This window comes from Asparagus officinalis, chromosome 3, assembly GCF_001876935.1.
Source record: "Asparagus officinalis chromosome 3, Aspof.V1, whole genome shotgun sequence".
Taxonomy (NCBI): domain Eukaryota; kingdom Viridiplantae; phylum Streptophyta; class Magnoliopsida; order Asparagales; family Asparagaceae; genus Asparagus; species Asparagus officinalis.
Window position 1 is genome coordinate 100,956,962 of NC_033796.1, and position 18,475 is coordinate 100,975,436.

An 18,475-nucleotide genomic window follows, 5' to 3' on the forward strand; every position below is an offset into this window, starting at 1 on the left:
TATAATATATGTATATATAATATATTTTTATATATGTATAATATATGTATATATATATAATATATGTATATGTAATATATTTCTATATATGGATAATATGTCATATGTGTGTATATATATACTCTCTCTAGTATTATAAGTATATATAAGTATACTCTCTCTTATATAAGTATATATATGTATAAGTATATATAAGTATACTTTCTATTATATAAGTATATATAAGAATACTCTCTCTTATATATGTATAATGTATGTATGTATATATATACTCTCTCTCTCTCTTGTATATGTATACTCTCTCTTATATAAGTATATATAAGTATACAATCTCTTGTATATGTATAATATATGTGTCTCTCTCTCTCTTAGTATATATGTATATATAAGTATACTCTCTCTTATATATGTATAGTCTCTCTTATATAAGTATATATAAGTATACACTCTCTTATATATGTATAATATATGTGTGTATATATATATATATACTCTCTCTCTTAGTATATATGTATATATAAGTATACTCTCTCTTATATATGTATAATATGTGTGTGTGTGTATACTCTCTCTCTTAGTATATAAGTATATTTAAGTATAATATATTACAACGGCTACTTTTTTCCCATTGGCCCAACGGTTTTGCTCGGCCCGGATGGACACACCTATACTCTTCTAACAAAAGAGAACATCGGAACCTAACTTATTTATTTAGTTTGGCAGAACTCACAGACCTATAGTCATGCCTACTTTTCTTTCCACATTCATTGCAGAAATAAAAAGGAGTCCTTAAACTTTCACTGAGAAGGGCAACAGGGTATTTATTGACCAGGAAAATAATTACAAAATATAGATGAAGAACGAGATTGAAGAAGAGGGAAATACTGGAAAAGGGAAAGGATTACAAACGAAGGAAAAAAGTTCTAAACAACTATCTGAATCAATGGGTCATGCCGCTTTGAGTTGATTATCATCATTTCTAGTGCAAGATGATGTTGTCATACCAGAAAGAAGATGAAAATAAAATTAGACAATGAAGATGTTGGCACATCTGAGTTTATTCTGAAATACCCTTTCTTTCTGTTCATTCGAAATGTAGGAATAATAACATGCAAGAATGACACAATCCCACTGTTGGAGGAGATTGAGGGGTGTTTTGGCGCTAAGAATCCCAAAGTGTTGCAGCCGATGATGGAAATGCAATGGAGAATTAGTTGGCGAGGATAAGGTTCCTGTTGGAAATTGAGGTTAAATCAGGAATTGAACAGTGAAGGATGATGTGCTGTTATTTAAAAATTTTCAATTAACTGATGCGCGTTTGTGAAACGCTGTGCTTAAAGCAATATTTGGCCTACTCTAGTACAAGGATCCCAATGCTAAACTACTTCCAGGAACAGTAGTACAGTACTCTTATGTGTACCAAGCCAGTACTATCAAGATCTCCCCGATCTATAAGACCTTTCGGTCAAGGCAAAAGATCTCCTAGATCTCAGAATCTTACGGTTCAAAACCTTTCGGTTTAAGGGTTCCTGCAGGCACAGTTTCTGCAGTAACAGCATAATAACAACGTCAATCCGACGTTCATATTCCAACCTCACATGGGTATTCCGACGTTCATATTCTATACTGATGTTCGTATTCCACGCTCACGAAATATTTTCCAACAATGACCAAGAGTTTCCCAAGGGCACTATTTATAAGTCTCTAAGGCCAGCTCAAGAGTCATTAGCAATTAATGTGACCATTACAATTCTTAATGACAATTAAGATTATAACATCAATGCATTAAATTGTTCTTAATGCTATTGTAACTGTTGCGTATAGTAACTACTGAATACGAGGCAATCAATGGACGCGTTGCTACGAAACGCGAGGGTCACGTCTCAACAAATCAGACGAGCCTCGATTGATAAACGAACGTCGTAAAACAGGTGAACCTCGTATGACAGATGAACCTCGTCGAACGAGCGAACATAGTCAAATAGGCGAACCTCATATAACATACGAACCTCGTCGATCGAGCGAACCTCGTCAAAAAGGCGAACCTCGTATGACAAGCGAAGATCGTCAAACAGGCGAACCTCGTATGACAGACGAACCTCGTCGAACGAGCGAACCTTGTCAAACTACGAGAACGGTAGGGTCACCCTCGTGTGAATACATAGTTAATCCTCATGCTGCGAAGCAGCCTACAAGGCAACCTTCGTGGCAGCCAACGTGGCGCCACCTCTCCCCGATGCCTCCGTGTAAAGTACAAAGTGCGCCTAACAAAGCACCACTTAGTGCCTTAGCCTGATTAGCCCCGATCCCCGGCCCATTGGCCCACAGCCCACGGCCTACGACCCACTAGAACTTATGGGGGATTAATTTAAATAAAATAATTCTTGGCTTGCCGTTGGCAAGCCTCGAATAAGGGACCTTTTTAAACACCAAAACAAAAACTTTTCACTAGGCTACTAAGCATTTATGAAAAGTACTTGTAGTTAATATATATATATATAGTTTGAAAACTCATTTTGGAAAGTAGTTTTGACCAAAAAATCCAACAATCCCCCACAATATATATATATAGTTTGAAAACTCATTTTGGAAAGTAGTTTTGACCAAAAAATCCAACAATCCCCCACAAGTTTTTAAACTAGTGTGAAAACTCATTTTGGAAAGTAGTTTTGACCAAAAAATCCAACAATCCCCCACAAGTTTTTAAACTAGTGTTGTGTTATGGTGCCGTCGTTTCAATCGTTGTGCATAAGGTAGATGTCGCAAGGACTTGAATCCCCTTTAGACCAACTAAATAGAAGATAGATGCATGGTGTAGGAGAGACTTGAACCAGCATATGTCTAAAATCTAGTGATCACACAAGATCAAACTCATCTTTGGTAGTTTTCACTTTGAACCACACTTGCCTTTGCCTTTGCACATTTATGGCTCTGTGCTAGTCCTGGTTTCTGCTAGGGCTCTAGGCATTTTTCCATAAGATACCATAGGAGACGGTCAAATCTCCACACTGGCATAAGTGAGTTCTTTAGGCATGTTTCCTATCAAACATACCACATCCGAAATGCTTTGAACTCATTAAGGCTTAAGTGCCATCCTCTCTCATGATAGGATTCTAGGTGAGTCCTTTAGGCGTGTTTCCTATCTAACACCCCGCATCCGAAATGCTTTGGACCCATTAAGGCTTAACAGCCAACCCCTTTACATGATAGGATTATCGGTGAGTCCTTTAGGCATGTTACCTATCCAACATCCCACATCCGAAATGCTTTGGACCCATTAGTACTTAACAGCCAACCTCTTTACATAATAGGATTTCACTTGTAAATCTTACTTGATTTTTGAACCAATCATCTTGTCATTAGTAGCATAAGCTTTGAACTAATAACTTGATAAAATGGTAAGTATTTGTAAGACTCACCAAACTTTGTAAATCTTACTTGAATTTTGAACCAGTTATCTTTATTATTAGTAGCATAAGCTTTGAACTAATAATTGGATGAACATGGTAAGTATTTGTAAGATTCACAAAACTTTGAGACCCATTGCAGCATACGTCCTTTCGACTATGTTCTTTTTCAGACCTTTAGTCAAAGGATAAGCCACATTCTCTGAAGACCGAACGTCAATCACTGAGATGACTCCTTGGCAAATGAGTTCTCTCAAATAGCCATGCTTCAGACAAATGGTCCGCTTCTTTCCATTGAACAACGAGTTCGCTGCCACAACACCCGTTGCCTGATTATCACAGTAGATTATAATTGCGCCTTGCAATTCTGTTAATGGAAGGTCTCAGAGAATACAACTGAGCTACTCAGCTTCATCTCCCGTAGCACAGAGTGCAAAGAACTCAGATTCCATCGATGACTGTGCAATCATAGTTTGCTTCTTAGATTTCCACAAGACGGCAGCTCTGCCTATGGTGAAGACAAAACTCTAGTAGATCTGCACTCATTTGGTTCTGAGCACCAGCGCGCATCTGAATAGCCTTTGATTATAGCCGGATATCCAGTGTAGAATAGGCCCAGACCTGTAGTTCCTTTTAAGTATCTCATCAATCTCTGGATAACATCCCAGTGAAGCTTTCCAGGATTACTTGTGAACCTACTAAGCATTCCTACAGCAAATGCTATATCTGACCTTGTGCAGCTCATCGCGTACATAAGACTTCTAATTATCTTTGAGTACCTTACTTGCTCTACTGATCTTCCAGTGTTCGGTCAAAGCTTCTTGTTGTAATCATACGACACTGACAGTTCTGGCAGATCGTAGTAGCCATACTTCTTTAGCATGCTCTTGACATAATGAGAGTGAGACAATCCAATATCCTCTTCAGAGTATATGATTTTGATTCTGAGAATCACGTCCGTATTTCCAAGGTCCTTCATGTTCAACTGAGCGGATAGAAATTTCTTGATAGATGTTACTATCTTCAAATCACTCCCGACGATGAGCACATCATCCACATAGAGGCAGATAATCACCACCTTCCCTTCAGCGACCTTTATGTATAGGCACTTTTCAGACTCACTGACTTGATACCCATTATTACGAACAACCCCATCAAACTTCTCATGCCAGAGTTTCGGTGCCTGCTTAAGTCCATATAGAGACTTAATAAGTTTACAAACTTTACCAGCTGGAGCATCAAGTCCTTCTGGTTACTCCATGTAAATCTCTTCTGGAGGTCTCCATTAAGAAAGACAGTCTTCACATCCATCTAATGTATGACGAACCTTTTTATCACCGCTCATACGATAAGCACTCTGATAGTAGTGATCCTGCAAACTGGTACATAGATGTCAAAGAAATCTATTCCTTCTCTCTGAGAGAATCCTTTTGCCACCAGTCTTGCTTTGTACTTCTTAATAGTACCATCAGGACGAAGCTTCTTCTTGAAGATCCACTTACAACTGATAGGCCTAGCACCTTCAGGTACATCCACCAGCTCCCACGTATGATTTTGAATCAATGAAAACATCTCATCATCTATAGTTTCTTTCCACAGAAGGACGTCTATTGATTACATTGCTTCTTGGAGAGTCTGTCGGTCTCCTTCCACATTATAGGTGATGAAATCATCTCCAAAATCTTTCTGTCTCCTGACACACTTGGAAGATGGTTCAGTAACTCCTTCATCACTAATATTTTTAGTTTCTCACAAAACTGGCTCCTCTGGTGCATCTGGCGTACTAGCATTCTCTGCTATATCTTTAAGCAATAATTCTTTATATTTGATAAACTTATCCTCAAAGAATTCTGCATCCCGAGCTTCGATGATGGAGTTGGTTCTAAGATCAAGAAACCTGCAAGCATTACTATCTTCAGTAAAGCTAAGAAACACACATCTAATTGCGTTTGGTCCAAGCTTAGGCCTTCTGATATCTGGAACTCGAACATATATGAGACACCCCCACACTTTGAGACTATCCAAAGGATCTGGATATCCCAACCATAACTGATGAGGAGTACTATCAGTTTTGTAATAGGATACTCTGTTCAGAATCCAGTTTGCCATCAGCAAAGCCTCTCTCCAATAGCATGTAGGTAGACCGGATGTGATTAGCATCGAATTCATCATCTTGGTCAATGTGCGATTCTTCTTTTCTACAATTCCATTAGATTGCGGAGAATACGGAGTAGTAGTTTCAGCAATGATTCCATTCTCCTTGAAGTATGCCTCCGACTCCTTAGATCGATACTCTCCTTCTCTGTCACTCCTGAGTCTTTTCACCTGAAGTCCAACCTGCTTCTCCACTCAAGTCCGAAACTCGACGAACTTGCTGAAGGCTTCATCTTTAGATTTCAGCAGGTAGACGTGGCAGAAGTGAGAGTGGTCATCAATGAAAGTGATAAAGTACTTCATGCCGCCTCGAGTGACGAAGTTCTTAAAATCACAAGTATCTGAGCGAATCAGATCCAATAGGTTTGTGCTCCTTGTGACACTTGGAAATGGCTTCCTTCTCAGCTTCACTTGCGCACAGACTTCACATTTATCAGCTTTGTTACCCCCACATTTTGGAAGTAATCCTAACTTCTCCATGCTAGACAGCTTTCTATAATTCATATGTCCTAGCCTATTATACCATAATACAGAGGAGTAAGCAGAAGAGGATACTTTATTTACAACTGAGTTGGGTACAATAGTATTGATCTTATACATGCCATCAGTATGATATGCATTGCCAAAATATATTTTCTTAAAAGATAACACAACCTTTCCTCCTTGGAAATCCAGCCTCATACCAGCGTCACACAGCATGCTTCCAGAGACTACGTTTTTGACAATTGAGGGAATATGTTTCACATCCTTCAATGTGAGAGTCTTCCCTAAAGAAAGAGTCAGCACCACAGTCCCAGTTCCAAGAACAGGAACAATAGAATGATCAGTCATTGATACGTTTTCTTTGACAGCAACATAGAAAGAGAACAAATCTCTGTTGGAGCAGACATAACAGGTAGCACCTGTATCTAACCATCAACCAGAGACTTTGGTATGAGTTGTCACCTGAAAGAGCATAGCCACATAATTGTCAAGTTGATTAGCATTGTGTACTGTTCCCTTCTTTGGTGCTTTTTCAGTCTTTAGCAAAATATCCTTGCTTCCCACATTTGAAGCATTTGCCGCTCTTCTTAAAATCTTTCTTCTGAACATTCAGGTTCTTCGGATTATGGTTCTTTTTGTTAAAAAACTTCTTTTTCTTAGAAGAATTGGTACCCTTCTCAGAGTTAGTAGCCACCATGTTAGCAGACGCCTTCTGCTTAGCTAAGAACTTATTCTTTGTGCGAGTCCGAATCTTATCCTCGATTCGAATGAACCTCTTCAAATCAGATAAAGTCACTTGTCTTTTCCTTCTTCGGATGTCTGTGGAGAACGACATCCAAGATGGAGGAAGCTTGTTGATAATTACACCAGAAATAAAGGTTTGACAAAGACTGATCTTTTCATCCTTCAGCTTCATAACAAGCTTTTCGAGTTCTTTGACTTTAGGCAAAACCTCAGTGTTATCTTCAGACTTGAAGTCCAGAAATATGTCAATGAGGTGAGACTTGGAAAGCTTCTCCTCATCCTTGTATTGCTCCTCAAGAGCATTCCAGATTTCCTTTGCAGATGGCTTATTGGTGTAAGCATTTGCTAGATGATCATCTAGTCAGTTAAGGAGATAACTCCTACAGAAATGATCATCTTTATCCCAAGAGGCTTCAAACTCTGAGTCTTCTTCAAAGTCAGGTTTCTTCTCAGAAACCACATAGTAGATTTTTAGGAGTTGCATCCCAAAAATCACTTATCGATGCCATGCGTTGAAATTAGCTCCATCAAAGTTTTCTAACTTGAGACAGTCCACTGCAAGAGTCCTCACAAGATCCATTAGTAGATCTGAAATATTACTTTAAGAGTGTTGAAAATTAAGGTTAAATCTGGAATTAAACAGTGAAGGATGATGTGCTATTATTTTAAAATTTTCAATTAACTACTGTACGTTTGTGAAACGCTGTGCTTAAAATAATATTTGGCCTACTCCGATGCAAGGATCCCAAAGCCAAACTGCTTTTAGGAATAGCAGTACAGTACTCTGGTGTACACCAACCAAGTACTGTCAAGATCTCCTCGATCTATAAGACCTTTCGGTCAAGGCAAAAGATCTCCTCGATCTCAGAACCTTACGGTTCAAAAGCTTTCGGTTTTAGGGTTCCTACGGGCATAGTTTCTATAGCAACGGCACAACAACAACATCAATTTGACGTTCGTATTCCAAGCTCACGTTGGTATTCCAAGCTCGCGTGGGTATTTCGACGTTCGTATTCTATACTGACGTTCGTATTCCACGCTCGCGAGAGATTTTCCAACAACGACCAAGAGCTACCCAAGGGCACTATTTATAGGCCTCTAAGGCCAACTCAAGAGTCATTAGCAATTAATGTGACCGTTATAATTCTTAATGACAATTAAGATTGTAACATCAATGCATTAAATTGCTCTTAATGCTGTTGTAACTACTGCATGCAGTAACTACTGAATACGAGACAATCAATAGATGCATTACTACGAAACGCGAGGGTCATGTCTAAGCAAATCAGACAAACCTTATTTGATAAATGAACATCATCAAACAGGTGAACCTCATATGATAGACAAACCTCGTCGAACGAGCGAACATAGTCAAATAGGCGAACCTCGTATGACAGACGAACCTCGTTAAACAGGCGAACCTCGTATGACAGACGAACCTCGTCGAACGAAGCCTACGAGACAACCTTCATGGCAGCCAACGTGGCGCCACCTCGCCCCGATGCCTTCGTGCGAAGTGTAAAGTACGCCTAACAAAGCGCCACTTAGCGCCTCAGCCCGATTAGCCCCGATCCCCGGCCTATTGGCCCACGACCCACGACCCACTAGAACTTATGAGAGATTAATTCAAATAAAACACTTCTTGGCTTACCGTTGGCAAGCCAAGAACAAGGGATCTTTTGAAATACCAAAACATAAACTTTCCACTAGGCTACTAAGCATTTATGAAAAGTACTTGTAGTTAATATATATATTGTTTGAAAACTCATTTTTGAAAGCAGTTTTGACCAAAAAATCCAACAGTTCCAAGTACTAAGAGAGAAAGAGCATCGATGGAAAATATGAAACGTGCAGGCATATGTGGCCAACCCCTTCCTAGCATGAGAATTTTGACCTTTAGCAGAGCATGTGCCAACCATAGTCGAAGGAGAGATGAGATGCTTTGGAGACGGTTTGTTGAGGGCACGATAAAGAGATTTCATCGTGAAGACACCCTTTGTCCAAGCTCTAACATCCGGTCCTTTTGTCCAACTGTGACTATTTATAATGTTAAGGAGATGTTGCGATTGAAGAGCCCAATAATGAGATAATTTTGTCAAGTGTTCTTACAATTAGAATTGATTGTATGAAGACAGAATAAGGAAGAATAAGGAAGCCAAATAACACAACGCGGAAGTAATAACCTTGGAATCCACCAATGGGTATTCTCTGAATCCATAAAGAACGATCTCCGAATCCATAAAGAACTTTGAATCCACGAAGAAAATATTGAAAGAAAAATTTTATTGATGAAAAGTTATTCTTCTTTGGGGTTACATGACTCTTCTTAAATAGAAAAACAAATAAGACTCCTAGTAAGACTAGAAATAAAAAGAAATAGAAAATATCAAATTCTATCCTAAAAAGACTCCTTATAATAGAGGAAACAAGTCATAAAATCAAAATTGAATTTGTTTTCTAATCTAATTTGACTCTAATATTGAATTTATTTCCTAATCTAAATAGACTCTAACTTTATTACTAAAAATAAATTATTTTTAGATTTCAACCAGAACTAGGTATTACTAATGAGATTTTAAAAATCTGATGATCTAGTTGGCTCCATCTCGTCGAGATAGGTGATTTACATATATAATATGTCAGAATCCGCCTTCTGGGTTGGAAGATATGATTATTTCTTTGCAGAAGTTAATAATACGTAGAAATCTGTAGTTAGCTCGTGATTTTCTGAATCCTCCATAAAATTATCTGTTAAGCATCCTACATTAGTTTCCTCTTGTTGAAAAAATCTCGACCCCGAGCTTATATTTTTTAGAATAGTAGCTTCATTATTAAATAATTTTCTTCTCTTACAACCATCAACATCCGCCTTGTATTTAACGTTGATTTTCTCCGTTTATTCTTTTACATCCTCTCCTATAACTTCTTCTGTATCAAACTTGTGTATGAATCTTCCCCATGACATGTGTATGTAATTGACAGTATGTGGCTTTGTAGTTGACATGAAAAACTCTTCCAAACATTTTCCGTGTTGCTTCCTATATTCTAGTGTTGGTGGTATCATCTCATAGTTGTTGAAATTATTGATGATCATTGCTTCCAAAAAAGAATTTTATCCCTCATACTTCATACATAATTCTTTCATCTTCTTTACCTCGAGCCCTCCACCAAGCAATTCACACATACCATCAATTTCTTCACTCTCTATTTTATCCTTCTCTTCCATTAGGACATCGTTAATGTGTACAATATCTCTCATAACCTCTTTGAAAATATCTTGCATAATATATATCTTCACTAACATATCTCCATTAGCATTATGAATCTCATGCATAATGAGTGTTTGCACGTTAGGAGGAATTTTGGTAGGGGCGGGTTCTTCTTTTTCAGTTATAGCCAAGTCATAGACCTCATCAGATTGCTTCAAGTTTTCTCCTAAAGTCTCGTTGCTTGTCACAAAGAGTCTCTTCATCTCAGTAGTCTTTATCTTAGATGGCTCCTTTTCTGTAAGAGGCATAAGTATAATTCGACATCCATCTTTCTTGAAGATACAAGCATTGTCTCTGCTCTTATGGGCAGCTCTAATATCGAATTGCCATGGCCTATCTAAAAGCATATGACAAGTATCCATCTTGACCACATCATACAAAACCTCATCAACATAATTATGGCCGATAGAAAAAGGTACCCGACACATCTCATCGTTCTGCACATCATTGCCCTTGTGAATCCAGTCGATCTTATAGAGAGGTGGGTGTTTCTCTATCTTCAAACCTAACTTATTCACTATATGTCGAGAGACAAGATTCTTGCTACTGTGACTATCAATGATAACATCACAAACCTTTTGCATCATAGTGCATCTCGTGTAAAAGATATTATGCCCCGGAGGTGGTTCTTCTTTCTTTATTGCTTATTTAGTGCTCTTCCTAACTCCAAGGTCTTTCTTAGGGTCATTGTCGCTGTTATATTCATGTGGAGCCGGATCACATTGCTGGCGACTATCACTGCCGACACAAGGCGCTCTAAATAAGTCTTTATCTGATTAACATCGGTCTTCAACTTATCGAACTTAGTTCTAGAAATAGGGGTTTTGTTGCCTACCATCAGATCAGAGGAACCTGCTCTGATACCAATGCAGCGTGAAAGTGATAACCTTATAATCCACCAAGGGGTGTTCTCTGAATCCATAAAGACTGATCTCCGAATCCATGAAGAACTTCGAATCCATGAAGAAAATATTGACAGAAAAATTTTATTGATGAAAAATTATTATTTTTTGGGGTTACATGACTCTTCTTAAATAGAAAAATAAATAAGACTCCTAGTAAGACTAGAATTACAAAGAAATAGAAAGTATCAAATTCTATCCTAAAAAAAACTCCTTATAATGGATGAAATAAATCACGAATCATAATTAATTTTTTTTCCTAATCTAATTTGACTCTAATATTAAATTTATTTTCTAATATAAATAGACTCCAACTTTATTACTAAAAATAAACTAAAATCTGATTATTTACAGATTTCAGCCAAAACTAGGTATTACTGATAAGATTTTAAAAATTCTGACAATCTAGTTGGCTCCGTCTTATCGAAATAGGTGATTTACATATATAATATGCCAGAATCCGCCTTCTGGGTTGGAAGATATGATTGTTTCTTTGCGAAAGTTAGTAATATGTAGAAATCTGTATTTAGTTCGTGATTGTCCGAATCTTCCATGAAATTATCTGTTAAGCATCCTACATCACCAAAGTAGAAAATCTAACTACTGGATGTAGAAGGAACGACACATTTTTACTTGAGGAACACAAGGAGCGACTAAAGAAAAGATAGTAATTAAAGAAATAGTAAGAAAAGAAATAATTGAGCGCTCGTCAAAGCTTCAAAACAAAATTCACTGGAGATACTGATTTCTTCATGAATGATCCCCTGACGAAGGTAAAAAATTAGTACGGAGGTAAGATGTTGAAATTGACAGGTATGTTAACAGATGATCCTGACTCAGCAATTTGTTCTTCAGCGCACTAATGGAGTGCTATCTAGCTTAGTCTAACTATAGGGTTACTACATACACCATTTCATAAGTTAACCCATGGTAAATATAGAGAGATGTAAGTACCATAAAGACAATATAGAATGAGAATGACCATCATAGGAGAAAATATAGCTAAAGTAGACTAGGCGTCTTCTTATTTCCGAAAGCTTTAAATATAGTTAAATTAGAGTCAGTAATTTATTGAGTTGCATCAGTTCTGAGAACTTCTTTAAGAACTGATATTGCAATTGAGGAAAGCTAAAGAAGAGTATAAGGAGGGACTTACTAACTCAATGTTATGGTCGGCTGCTTCTTTCCGTAAAATTGTGGTCTCCTCCAGAGGAATATCAGGCACCACAAGTCCTGCAAAAGAGTAAAAATTTAGGGAGAAAAAGCAAAGAAATACTTGAAGAAGCAAATTAGTCCATCAAATTTCTAGTCTACCATCAAATACATAACAAGATGTAAGATATGGGGATTATGAGCGTAGATAAATTTGATATGAGCCTGGCACATCCATCATGTAACCGTTATCACATTTAACTAGAAAATAACAACGATTGACAGAGGATAAGATGTAAGCATTGTAACTGGAGCAGCGAAAAAGTCAGAATATATGAATAAGCTTATTTTGCTATCAGTGACAAGCTAAAGGAAAATGCAATACAATTTCAGAAAACTGGTGAAGGCAGCAGTTGCCATAATAAGATGATGAGCAAGACTCAAAATATAGAAAACTAAACTTATATTTACCAAAGATTGGAAATACAGCCAACAAAATATAGGTACGTTATCAGACATTTTGCTCATAATCAAATGCCAGTTGAGCTATAAAGGCATAGGCTCAGAGAGAGAGAGAATGATGCTTTCGTATGTTTTCCTGCTCTTTTTAGGCTACTCCACCTTTCTCCGTGATGGAGCAAAAAGTCTTAAGCTCAACATGGCAATGAAGAAATAAATCGTAAAAAGTCTCATCCTTCTACAAGATCACTTTTTTCCTTATATTGTTTACTAGAGTCATGACTCATGATTAATTATTAAATAGTGTGCTTGAATCATATTTGCATCAAACTCATTTGTTAGTAATTATCTATATTTTTGGAATAATTTATGGTTTTTAATTTGAGAGAGGTCACTTCTTCTGATGTTGTTCTCTTGAGATCTGTTACATCATTGCATTGCCTGAATATGATAAGACGCCTTTTGACATCAATGTCATTGTTCAGCTTACAAAAGATTAAAACATTAATATTTTGATTCTAACCATACACATTGACGAAAAATTTTGTATGAACCAACGTAGATAAGTAGTGTCAAAATTTGTCAAAACTTGCCTCCTATTAGGTTCTGGAGCTCATGGATAGAAAACAACTTACATTAGAAAATTATCTAGTTAAACGTATCTAACCATGAAAACAGATGGAATATCAATAAGAATGAAACTATGCAAGGTGATAAAACTTTCAAACAATTAAGAGGCATTTTATTCATGGAATATCAATAAGAATGAAACTATGCAAGGTGATAAAACTTTCAAACAATTAAGAGGCATTTTATTCGAATGAGATGAAAAATCACCCTGTACTCCATTTCAAACAATTAAGAGGCATTTTATTCGAATGAGATGAAAAATCACCCTGTACTCCAGTTTCTTTGATGGTAGACATGAACTTCTGAGTACCACGCTTCAAAATAGGGTTGTAATATGTACACAATGCAATCGGGCAAGATAGCTTGGGTACAACCTATAAGAAAACAATCACATGGATGCAGAAATTATGTCAAAACAGTTAGATATTAGCATATCATGTTAAAAAAAACTCTGAGGATCTTAAGCCTTAATGAGTTATCATATAGGAGTAATTGGGAATAGGCCTCCTGCACTATCTCCTAATTGTGAATAGACCCCTTTAGTATTGGCCCAAGAGTGAATACACCTCCTTAGTGAAATTTTTTCGAGTCTATTTAAAGTAAACAAATTTAGCAATTGGGGTTCAATCCTCACCGATAGAACTATATGTGGTCTATTCAACTCCTCAAACCTTTTTAATGATTTTATTCGTCAAAAGAAATTCACAGGGGGGGGGGTCTATTCACAAAAATAAAACTATAGGGAAGTCTATTGGCAATTGTGTTATACTGCAGGGGGTCTATTCGTACAAATAGAACTACAAGGGAGTCTATTCGCAATTGGGTGATTCTATAGGGGGTGTATTCACAATCAGCCCTATTATATAGAGTGAAATGTTGAGAACACTTGACCCATATATTGTTCCACAATAATTGATTGAAGCTTCTTTATAAAGTATTTGTATGGCATGGAAAATGGTAGCAGTGTTAGGGTACACACCAACAAGAACACCTCAAATGAAGATGCAAAACATATCCAAACGATCTTAGAATCATAGAACTAGCAAACATGAATTCAATCACAGTACTCACAGATATAACATCGTTCACTCTTACAGAGCTACTCCACGGTGCAATGACGACGCCAAATTCCTTTCTAGATTACAAAGGAAAAAGATAAAAGAGAACACCCTCTGTTGATCAAGATACTCATCAAAAATTCTCACAAACTCTCTCTCAAGATCTCTTAATGATATTACTTATATCTGTATCTTTCTCTTTCTCTCTCTGCTACTAAGATACTTTAAAAATCAAACTTAGGGGGTATTTATAAGTTTTCTCATAGGGGGTAGGTGAACACTATTTGGGGTAGGTGAACACTATAGCAAGGGATAGGTGAACACTGTAGCAGGGGTGGGTGAGAAGGCTATCCACACAGCCTTAACGTTCTCAACAATCTCCCACTTGGAGAGTCTTCTCAACAAACTCTATTTCTTGGTTGCATCATTTGGATGTCTTGTATCATTAGCATCTTGAACGACCCTCAATGTTCTCAACGGAGGCCATATGAGGCTACACAGCCTCATCTTCTCGAGCGGAACTGGCTTGGTTTGCATATTGCCTGGATTGTACCTAGTATAAATGTTTACAAGCTTAATTTTGATCCTACTTTGCCATCTCCATATGGCATGATGCTTCATGTCAACATGTTTGTTCCGAGCATGGAATGTGTCGTTCTCTAACAAGTGAATGTCACTTTGATTATCGCAATGGATGAAGTATTTCTCAAAGCTTACCCTAAGCTCAAGAAGAGAAGCTTTCAACCATAGCAACTCCTTTGCTGCCTCTGTTGCAGACACGTTCTCGGTTTCAGTCGTCGACATAGCCACGGTATCCTATAACTTGGATCTCTAACTTATCGCTCTACCATCCAAGATGAAGATGTAGCCGCTCGTGCTCCTTCTTGAGTCTATTTCCCCGGTGTAGTCTGCATCACAAAAGCCCTCTAACTATAAATCCACCACTCCATACTCAAGACAATGGTCGGACGAGCATCTCAAGTAGCATAGAAGCCACTTGACTACACCCTAGTGGTGCTTCCTTGGATTGCTCATGAAGAGGCTCACAACTCCTACTCATTATGCAATATTTGGCCTCATGCACACCATCACATACATCAAACTCTTGACGGTAAATGCGTATAGTATTTTGGCCACGAACTCATGCTCTTCAGCAATCTTTGGTGCTTGGGTCTTCGATAGCTTGAAATGGCTCGCAAACGGCGAGTCCACCGGTTTTGCTTCTCCATGCCAAACTTTTCAAGAACCTTCTCAATATAGGCCTTCTGAGACAACCTCAGCTTATGTGTTGATCTGTCTCTGATGATCCTAATCTCAATAATTTGGTTTGTTAGATCCAAATCCTTCATCTCGAAGCAGTCGGAGAGACGCCCCTTGAGTTCCTCAATGCGGGTCAAGTCGGGCCCTGCAATCAACATGTCATCAACATAAATCAAGAGTATCATATAGGATTCGCTATACCATTGATGAAGTAGAGGTCTGTATCGCATTTGAGAAAATCATTCTCCTCCATAAAGTTCTCGAACTTCATGTTCCACTATTGGGGAGCTTGCTTTAGGCCATACAAGATTTTACGCAGGCGACACACGAGGCCCTCCTTACCTTATTCCTCAAAGCCCACTGGTTAATGCGTATAGACCTATTCCTCTAAGGGCCTGTTCGTTTATTTCCTAAAAACCAAGAAATGGAAATGGAAAAGGTGGAAATCTCAAAATAATTCATTTCTTCCATTTCCATCCCTAAAACTCACCCACAACATCCAATAAAGGTGGAAATCTCAAAATAATTCATTTCTTCCATTTCCATCCCTAAAACTCACCCACAACATCCAATAAATATTATTTTCATCCAACAACTCATCCACATCATATAATAAAATATTATTTTTATCTAACCACTCATCCACCACATCTAATAAAATATTATTTTCATCTAACAACTCATCCACCATATCTAATAAAATATTATTTTCATCCAAACATCACTCAACTCATATCTTTTCATTATTTCAAATCACTCACATCATCGAATAAAATATTATAACAATTCACCTCATCTCATTAACATTTCATTTCTTTGTTTTCATCCCAAAAAGTTATGAAAACACTTTTCTTAATCTTTCTTCACATCACCCAATAATACAGTGACAACTCATCTCATCTCATCTCATTTCTTATTTTTAAGAATGAACCAAACAAAAGAAAACAACAAAACTACAAGAAATAGGTTTCTAATAATTCATTTCCTTATTTTTTTCGCCAACTGAACAACATCAAAACTAGTTTTTTAAAAAAATCACTCACATCATCCAATAATAATGTGACAACTCATCTCATCTCATCTCCATTTCTTTGATTTCCTTTTTTTAGCCAATTAAACAATTCAAAAACCCATTTTTCTTAGAAATAGTTTTCTATTTCTTTGATTTCCCATTTTTTTTAAGGCAAACGAACAGGCCCTAAATCTCCATGAAAGAATATTATCTTCACATCCATCTGCTCTAGATGGAGATCTCAAACTTCCACAATGCTCAACACAGTCGGGATCATGGTCAACTTGACGACAGGAGCGGAAAGGTCATAATAGTCTATCCATGCTTTCTGCTGATACCCCTTCACTACAAGCCTCGCCTTATAGTATCCCCGTCCATCGGCTTCATCCTTGACCCGATAAATCCACTGATTGTGAAGAGCCTTTCACCCTCTTTGAAGCTTTACGAGCTCCCAAGTCTCATTCTTCGTCAAAGATTTTATTTCTTCCTCTATGGCAGACTCCCACTAGTACTGAACTTTTTTGATCTGTTGTACCTCCTCATAGTTCTCTGGCTCACCACTGTCAGTTAGGAGAAGATAATTCATAGTGGAAAGGTACCTCTCTGGTACCATCGGATTTCTTGGAGCTTTACGAACTACGATCGGCAGTTCTGCTGGATCATGTTGCTATGTATCCGGCATATTCTCTTGGTCTCTGTCTTCTATACTGATTAGTATCTCACTACCGTCCTCATTGTCAGTATCATTTGGGAAAAAAGGGGGAGATAGCTGACTCCCACTCACCTTTTTGGTCTTGTATGTCGCATCCTCGTGGAACATAACGTCACGACTGTGCACGACCTTACGCGCATCTTGATCCTAGAAACGGTACCCATACTCATCTCCTCCATAGCCGATGAAAGAGAGCTTCTTTAATTTTGGATCAAGCTTTGATCAGTCTGTAGGATTGGTCATGGCATAGGCTTCACAACCAAATACTCATAAGTGTTTTAGCTGCAGCTTCTTTCCGATCCAAGCCTCTTCAGGTATCCTATAAGTGAGAGTCACGGATGGCTTGCGATTGATCAAGTATGCAACAGTATTCACAGCATCAGCCCAAAAACTCTTGGGCAATCTGGAGTGGATCCTCATACTTCTGACGTGCTCTAAGATAGTGTGACTCATTCGCTCCGCCATTCCGTTGTACTGAGGTGTGTCTAGAACGGTCGTCAGTCTCCTAATCCAATAGGACTAGTAGAAGTTCTTAAACTCCTGACTGCAATACTCGCCTTCATTATCAGACTTTAGACACTTCAGCTTATTGCATGTTTCATTCGCCACACAGACAAGCCATTTCTTAAAGATGATGAAAACATCAAACTTGTGCTTCAAGAAGAACACCCATAGTTTTCTAGTAGCATCATCAATGAAAGAGATAAAGTAAAGAGAGTTACCAACATATGGGACTTGTGCAGGTGCCCACATGTCGGTGTGCACCAACTCTAATTTCTGCAGTTTTGGAGTCGGCCTGGTCTTATTGAAGCTCACCTTCTTTCATTTGCCTAGGATGCAGTCCTCACAGAAAGTCAGATCGATCATGCTCAGACCTGAAAGCCTCTCTCCCGTGGACATAATCTGCATCCCCTTCTTGCTCATGTAACCAAGTCGTTGATGCTAATCCATGTAGTTGGCGGATGATGATGATGCTTGTCCTACGGCAAGCTAGCGGTCGATCTTCCTATTAGCGATGTAGAGAGACCCCTCGTGTTTGCTATGTGCTACCACCAGGGCATCTTTGGATACCTTCCAGCTTTCGTGCTTGAAGGATACTCTGTAACTAAAGTTAGTCAGTTGCCCGATTGTTATAAGACTCTGTCTAAGATCTAGTACATGCCGAACATCATTCAGCGTCAAGGTAGTCCCACCCTCCATCTTGAGGGTACAATTTTCCTTCCCTGAGACCTT

General features: G+C 38.0%; 1 protein-coding gene across 2 annotated transcripts in view; it reads right to left on the minus strand.

Moving 5' to 3' along the window:
- LOC109835212 (tryptophan synthase alpha chain-like) overlaps window positions 1–18,475 on the minus strand; it is a 35,890-nt gene that overhangs the window by 6,242 nt on the left and 11,173 nt on the right. For both annotated transcript variants that reach the window (XM_020403198.1, XM_020403196.1), the window contains exons 4-5: window positions 13,466–13,574; window positions 12,116–12,192 (exon numbers count right to left, since the gene is read on the minus strand). In XM_020403198.1, coding sequence (XP_020258787.1) covers window positions 12,116–12,192; window positions 13,466–13,574 — 186 coding nt within the window. The remainder of the gene's footprint in view (window positions 1–12,115; window positions 12,193–13,465; window positions 13,575–18,475) is intronic.